The sequence below is a fragment of the Heterodontus francisci genome, chromosome 13 (genome assembly GCF_036365525.1).
Source record: "Heterodontus francisci isolate sHetFra1 chromosome 13, sHetFra1.hap1, whole genome shotgun sequence".
NCBI lineage: Eukaryota > Metazoa > Chordata > Chondrichthyes > Heterodontiformes > Heterodontidae > Heterodontus > Heterodontus francisci.
This window is the reverse complement of record NC_090383.1, coordinates 116,449,992-116,457,496: the sequence shown is the minus strand read 5'-3', so window position 1 is coordinate 116,457,496 and position 7,505 is coordinate 116,449,992. Positions and strand designations below refer to the sequence as shown.

The window sequence follows — 7,505 nt, the reverse complement described above, 5'->3', positions numbered from 1 at the left end:
ACTGTGCCCGTTAGTTCTAGACTCTCCAGCCAGGGGAAACAGCTTCTCAGCATCTAAGCCAGGGGTGTCCAACCTTTTCATGTGAGGGGCCACATTACAATTTTTGTCCTACACAGGGGGCCAGCGAGCAAATTTCAGAAAGATAAAGGCATTAAAAACTTTTGTGAAGAAGCGTTAAATGAGAAGACTAATTTATTGACTTACTTTCTCCCTTCTCTCTGTGTTTCTCTCCCCCTTCTCTCTCTCTCTGTCTCCCCCTGCTCCCCGCCCCCACCGTGTATCTCTCCCACTTCTCTCTGTCTCTCCCTGCACTCTCTCGGTCTCTCCTCCCTTTCTCTGTGTGACTCTCTCCCTTTTCTGTCTCTGTGTGACTCTCCCCTATCTCTCTGTCTTTGTCTCTCCCCCTGTCTGTCACTCCCCCGCTCTCTGTCTCTCACTCTCTCTCTTTCTCGCTCCCCACTGATATACTTGTCTCAGTGAGTTGAAGCTTTTTCCTCTTAGATACAACTAGTTTCATGAATGCCCATAAAGTTTCTAATCGTTCTTGAAAAGTTTTGATTTTCGTGCCTAAAGTACTTTTTGCAGTGAGTTAAACCTTTTTCTATTGTGCACAAGTCTTTTCACAACTTGAAAAAAAAGAGTATTTCTTGAGAAGTTTTGATTTTTCTGCTCATGTCCTGAACTGTGTGTAAACAACAGGAGCAACCAATCCCAGCGCACCTGCGCTGTGAATTACCAATCAGTGCTCACCCCGCCTGGGCAGCCCGCTGTCAGTGACAGACAGTGACCAATCACAGACAGGCATCTGCCATCCGTCAGACGCAGGTCGCACCTAACCCCTCCGCCTGACGTACATGTACAGGAGAGCTGTCAATCAAAGCTGAGCCACGGACAGCCCGCTGTCAGTCACAGAGGATTGACAGGCTGGATTGAAACCTTTGGCGGGACAAATTCTGACCTGCAGGCCGTATGTTGGACAACCCAGATCTAAGATCTCTCAGACTTACAACTTTCAATGAGATCACCTCTCATTCTTCTGAGCTCCAGAGAGTATAGTCCCATTCTACTCAATCTCTCCTCATAGGACAACCCCCTCATCCCAGGAATCAATTTAGTGAACCTTTGTTGCACCACCTGTTGGCAAGTATATCCTTCCTTAGGTATGGAGACCAAAACTGTACACTACTCTGGTCTTACCAAAGCTCTGTACAATTAGCAAGACCTCCTTACTCTCGCACTCCGCTACCCAGGCAATTTGAAAAGAGAAAGATGCAATGCGCTTCTGAGGAGTGAAGTGTTTGTGTAATATGGTGATGGAGGCATTGGTTTGTTTAGGTTGATCCATCAAAAAGGAGCTTGTGATGATAATATTTTATTAGCACAAATTCTGGAACAAGTGAAAGAAACCAAAATTCTTATCTTTCTCCAGTTGCATCATAGTCATGAAAATTCCCAGCAAGGATCTGGCCAAGAAAGCCAATGGTGAAGCTTAGAAATAATTTATTTTTTCTTTGTAGGTAGTAAAGTACATTATCGGCAAACATTTGTAAATTTGCTAAAATGTAACCTTGAGCACAGCAGGTATTTCTTGGACTGAAGGTGGGATATTGGATTTGATCTCAGAAGACAGAACATGTAGAAAGACAACTGTACCTGAGATGATGCTCTACATTTAGCACACACTGAACGACAGTATGGAGCGTTGACAGACACATCAAGGCAACAACCAGATGCCTGTTTTGAGGTGGTAGAGAATTCAAGGGGTAAGTGAATTCAATATGCATTGTATTTAACCAACACATGCAAAATACTTCCCAGTGCTCAGAGCACAGAGACAGGAGGTGAAGGTTGCACAATGGACAATATTGATGACAACTCTATCTACATCTGCAACGGTTACCAAGTGAGTGTAATAAAAAAAAACTCTGACCACAGCTTTGAGGCTCTGAGAAACTAATTATTTTCCCCACAGGTTAAAGGGCTGACAAAGAATGGTTCTTTTACTGGATTATCATAAAGAATCAAGAGCAAAATTCTAGTCTAAATGTCAATTTCAACCTGAAAGTTGGAGTCATTATTTGCTTTAGTTCAATTAAGCTTTGTTTTCTGTTAATTTTATGCTCATCAGACCAAGGGATGGGGAATGGAACTCTTTCCAGTTTGGGCACCTGATGCCAGTATTAAGTACCCCAGATTAGGCACTGCATGGTCAGTCACAGAGTAAATCTCCCTCTGCATCAGCCTAAGAGTGCAGTAAGGTTTCCCGTGGTCACTATGGCCTAGAATTCATGGGGGAAATAATAGTGATCACACTGTTGTTATTGTGTTAATAATTGCAATTTCTGGCGATTTGCAACTCATGGCGTATCTCTTCCTTGCCATAAATTGCTGGGTTTTTTTTAAACCAGCATTCTTTTGTTTCAAATCCAATGTTCGTTTAGGAATACCAGAGGAAACAGTCACATGCAAAAAACAAAAATGACAATGCCACTCCACAACACCTAGAGGGATTCTTAATCCAATGTGCTCCCGGCACACCTCCCAATCTCAGAACATTCCCTATTATACCAATGGAACATCATTCCCATTCCAATACCAGCTGTCCTGTGGCCTCTGAGTGAGATTGCCAATTTAGTGCTATGTTGTTCTCCTTTCACCTATTTATGTGAGAATTCAATCAATTGACAGCAGTTGCTTTGTGAAGTCAGGTGGTGATAATCTCGGACCGATGCCTGTTAATAGATTACTGGACTCAGCAGATTGAATGTGTCAAACTGGTTGATTCAGTATAGTACATACAAGTTGTTTGTGGTTGACTATAAACCCATGTTAAACTTGAGCTGTCTTTTTTTTTTGAATAATATTATTTTTATTTTATTTTTCTTCTCTCAGTATTCACCGAACTCCAAGGAGATGTTGCTCACTAATATCACTGTGAATGAGTGATTCAGTTAGGCTGTGGTTATACCGTGCTATCAAGTATCTGAAAGTGATCAGCGCAGAGCCCAGTTCACAACCAGTAGCACCAGAGTTATACTGCAGGTTGCCCCTGGCTGGGAGTTCCCATTCCTGCAGCCCTGCACACCTGTGGTCTGACACACATCTGAAGTTCTACATGAAGTGTTTGGAGATCCTGGCCAAGAGGTTCTCACTTCTAAAACATTAACATAAACTTTTATTTCAGATTACAAAATGCCCAGAAGGTTCAAAGAACCCTCCGAGCTGTTTATAAACCCTCTTTAACACAACACTGAAGTTTTACTCCCAGTGATATGAGACAGGCTCCCTTAACCATTATACATAACCATTATGCACACATATGATCTTAATTCATTTGGTTAAGAGTATTTTATCAGCATTAGTCCCACACTGTACCACAGATGAAGTTCTTTTCTATATTATTGACTAGTTACTGTGCAATGTCTTAATTTCTCCATCTTATAGTTTAAAAAAACATTAAAAAAGGATTATTTTCTGCCAGTAGATTACTATTTGAGGAGGAAGGGAGGTTGTCTATTTGGCTAACTCCCAAGTAAAATCATAGAATCATACAGCACAAAAGGAGGCCATTTGGCCCATAGTACCTGTCCTGGCTCTTGAGCTATCCAATTAGTCACACACCCCTGCCCTTTTCCCATAGCCCTGCAAATGGTTCCTTTTCAAGCACATGAAGGTACTTTCAATTACATCTTTTAAGTCAATCGGTATACAGGAGACAAGTTGTGCTGGTGGAACCATAGCCATGGTTGTAGAGTGGTAGTGGGTTGGTTATGGACTGGACAAATAGCCCAGTCTCCTGCACAAGATCTCGAAGACTTCGGCAGCGCACAGCAGCACAGTTATGGCAGTGAAGATGTACATGGCACTGAGGAAAATGGTCTTCTCAAAGTGCTCGGGGACCATGCACTTGGTGATGTTGAAATGCTTGTCGAGGGACGTAGCGTTGCACCTGAAAACTGCATGAACCTGGAACCCAAACAGGTGACTCTGGAGCCAAAAGGCCACAGTCTCCAAGATGATCCTGGACAGGACAGAAATGATGTAAAAGACAGTGAACGCAGGTCTCAGAAGGATCACCTCTTGGTCAATGTTGCGACAAGCAGCGTGGAGGTGAAAAACTGCACCAGGAACCAAGACGGACACCAACTGCAAAGCCCAAAACACCTAAGGGAAAAGATTTAAATTAATCCTTTTTTTGTAAAAAGAAATAACAATGTGGAATATTCCAGCACAAATGTACAGATGAAAGCTGACCAAAGGGATTTCACTCAATGGATGTTTTCAAAACAACGTAACAGCTACTGCACTCCAAAGATAATTCAATGTGTGAAGTGCTTTGAGACATTGATAAGGTGTTATATACATGCTACAACTATCATTATAAACCAATAAAATCTACACCAATTTAAAAAGCAGTTTTTCAAAATGAAACAATTGAATATTTTCAAAAGCTCTTAATTGGAGGTATCGTAGCACATTAGTTATGTTACTGGACAAATAATCGAGAGGCAATAAAAAAGGAAATGCTAGAAATACTCAGCAGGTCAGGCAGCAACTGTGGAGAGAAAAACGGAGTTAATGATGAACCTGCTGAGTATTTCCAGTACTTTATGTCCTTGTTTCAGATTGCCAGCATCCACAGTATTTTGCTTTTATGTTAGTAATCCAGATGCCTGGACAAATGATCTGGAGATATGAGTTTAAACCCCACCGCAGTAGCTGGTGGAATTTAAATACAAATTAATTAAATAGTCATTTGCTAGTACAGAACTTGAGAATTGCTGAAAATGGAGACATGTTGTCGAAGCTTTTCGTCTTGCACTCATCAGGACAATATGCAAGAATAACCATGATAAGGGAAAACAACAACTTATACTGCATGAGAAGAGAGTGCTGATTGATTGGCAAGTGAACTTTGATTGGTAGAGGCATTGCCATGGAGAATGCACCAGCTTACGGTGACTGACAGTTCACTGCCAAGCAATCAGCACTCTCTTCTCATGCAGTATAAGTTGTTGTTTTTCCTTATATTGGTTATTCTTGCGTATTGTCCTGATGAGTGCAAGACGAAAAGCTTCGACAACATGTCTCTATTTTCAGCAATTCACAATTAATTAAATAATTCTGAATTTTAAAAAGCTAGTATCAATAATATTGACCATGAAACTATGGGATTGTCATAAAAACCTGTCTGGTTTACTAATGTCCTTCAGGTGAGGAAATCTGCTATCCTTATCTGGTCTGACCTATATGTAACTCCAAATCACCAGCAATGTGGTTAACTCTTAACTGTCCTCTGAAATGACCTAGCAAGCCACTTAGTTGTATTCAAGAAGGCGGCTTAGCACCACTTCTTTTCTTCTTTTGGGCCTCCTTATCTCGAGAGACAATGGATACGCGCCTGGCTCAAGGGTAAAGAGGGATGGGCAATAAATGCTAGCCCTACCAGCAATGTCCATATCCCATGAATGGATTAAAAATAGTTTTAAGAAGCAATGCAAAATTCAAAATTGCAAAATTCTCCCAATTTGTGAAATGACTTCCCCAAGCAACAAAAGAAAAGACTTGCATTTAGATAGCACCTTCCATGACCTCAGGGCATTCCAAATGCTTCACAGCCAATTAAATACCTTTGAAGTGTTGTCGCTGTTGAAATATGGGAAAACTCAACTGCCAATTTGTGCACAGCAAGCTCCCACATAGAAATGTGATAATGTTTTTTAATAGATGTTGGTTGATGAATAAATATCGGCCAGGACACAGGGAGAACTCCCCTGGTCTTCTTCAAATAGTGCCGTGGGATCTTTTACATCCACCTGAGAGCAAATTTAACCTTAGTTTAATGTCTGACCTGAAAAATGGCACCTCTGACAATGCAGCACTCCTATGGTTAATACACAACTGGGTCAACTGATAGGCCCCATGACATGATACTGCATAGAAGTACAGTACTCTAGTGGTTATGATGCTGGACTAATGAATCGGTAGGTCTGGACTACTAGAGCAGAAATGTGAGTTCAAGTCCCAGCACTGGTGGGATCAGTGAAAGTGACCATGAAATTTTTGATTGTTGTAAAAATCCAACTGGTTCACTAATGCCCTTTATGGAATGGAACCTGTCATCCTTATCTAGTCTGGCCTATATGTGACTCCAGTCTGCACATCAATATGGTTGACACTTAACTCCCCTCTGATGTGGTCAAGTATCCCACTCTATCAAAATAAGGTCAACTAGGGATGGATATTAAATGCCAGTGCCCACATCCGAAGAATGAATTTTTAAAAAACACACACACTGTGAAATATGTAGGGGGAGCAAATAATTAAATCAAGAATCTTCCAGCCTTTAACAACACGCATTGCGAATCTGATTCATTCTTTTTTACCTGCGGGGTGATAGGCCGGAACTGATTGTAACAGAAGAGGTTTAACTCCCTCCTGTCGGGATCACAGCTGAAATGCAAAGCTTCATTCCCATAGACAGCGAACCCCAACACTCCCAGAAAGAACATACGCACAGAGCCGAAGAACAGGGTGTGGAACTGGCCCATCACTGTTGGAGGCCTGAGCTAAACGGGGAAATGAAAATAGACATATGACAGAACTTAGTTACAATACTTAGCCATAAGGTGTTGAAATTGTTTGATACACTACTGTTGTTCCTACTCACACATCCTTCATAGAAATTCCTAATATAATTTACAGACATGTTATCCCAGCACAAATATAATGGAGCAAACACCTCACACCAGTTTTGCCCATGTACTGGCCACAGATAAAGCTGGACACTATCTCTGCTGCTCCACAATTGTTGCAGAAAGCTCCTGTCCTTGCATTTCTCTCTGTTGAGAGAGAGAGAGAGCCAGGCTGTTAACTGGGCCTCTGAACCCAACCATACCCACTCAGGGAAAAAAAACAACAAAAAAATAGCACAACAGAAAGATGGAAACAAAGAGTAAGGGACCATGTGGCCTCTACCCTAATCCTTTCTGATCCAACAGTCAGCACAACTCAACACTGAATGACCATACAATGGGAGGGGAAGAGAGAGAAAGATGGCATTGAACAACAGGGGTTGTTCCTGACTTGAGATCAGAGATAACAAAATGTTAAATGATACGGGTTGTCCCCCAAGTGAATCAAGTTTTAATTACAGGGTTATTAAATTACATATCTATATGCTGATTACCCTCAAATATCAACATTCCTGCATCAAAGTAATAATTTAACAAGCACAATTAAATTATATATATATATATATAAATCTAACTGCAAGCCAAAATTAGTCTCAGTCAACCTGTCCACACATTCATCTGAATTAATCTCGTATATATAACTGTGCAACGTGACTACAAGTGAATTACTGGGAAGACATTGAGAAGGTGTAAAGCAGGGAATTTACTGCTTAGCCACATGAAGCAGAATCAGAGATTGACTGGCTTTCATAAGACAATACATGAGAGAAAGAAGGAACTCACATTTCTACCACCCCAGGATGTCCCAAA

The 7,505-nt window shown here is 41.2% G+C and overlaps 1 protein-coding gene across 1 annotated transcript; it reads right to left on the bottom strand.

The window, feature by feature from the left end:
• Positions 1 to 3,768: 3,768 nt before the first annotated feature.
• Positions 3,769 to 6,709, bottom strand: gje1a (gap junction protein epsilon 1a). The gene is made up of 3 exons (XM_068045709.1): positions 6,671 to 6,709; positions 6,387 to 6,569; positions 3,769 to 4,164 (listed from the first exon to the last, which is right to left on the bottom strand). Exons 1-3 carry the CDS (start codon positions 6,707 to 6,709, stop codon positions 3,769 to 3,771), a joined length of 618 nt encoding a protein of 205 aa, XP_067901810.1.
• Between the last annotated feature and the right edge of the window lie 796 nt (positions 6,710 to 7,505).

Coding starts and splice junctions, on each gene's coding strand:
- gje1a (XM_068045709.1), bottom strand. CDS start 6,709: ATGTCTGTAAATTATATTAGGAATTTCTATGAAGGATGT. Junction 6,570..6,670: donor GGAATTTCTATGAAGGATGT/GTGAGTAGGAAC, acceptor TTCCCCGTTTAG/CTCAGGCCTCCAACAGTGAT. Junction 4,165..6,386: donor TCCGGCCTATCACCCCGCAG/GTAAAAAAGAAT, acceptor CTTTTCCCTTAG/GTGTTTTGGGCTTTGCAGTT.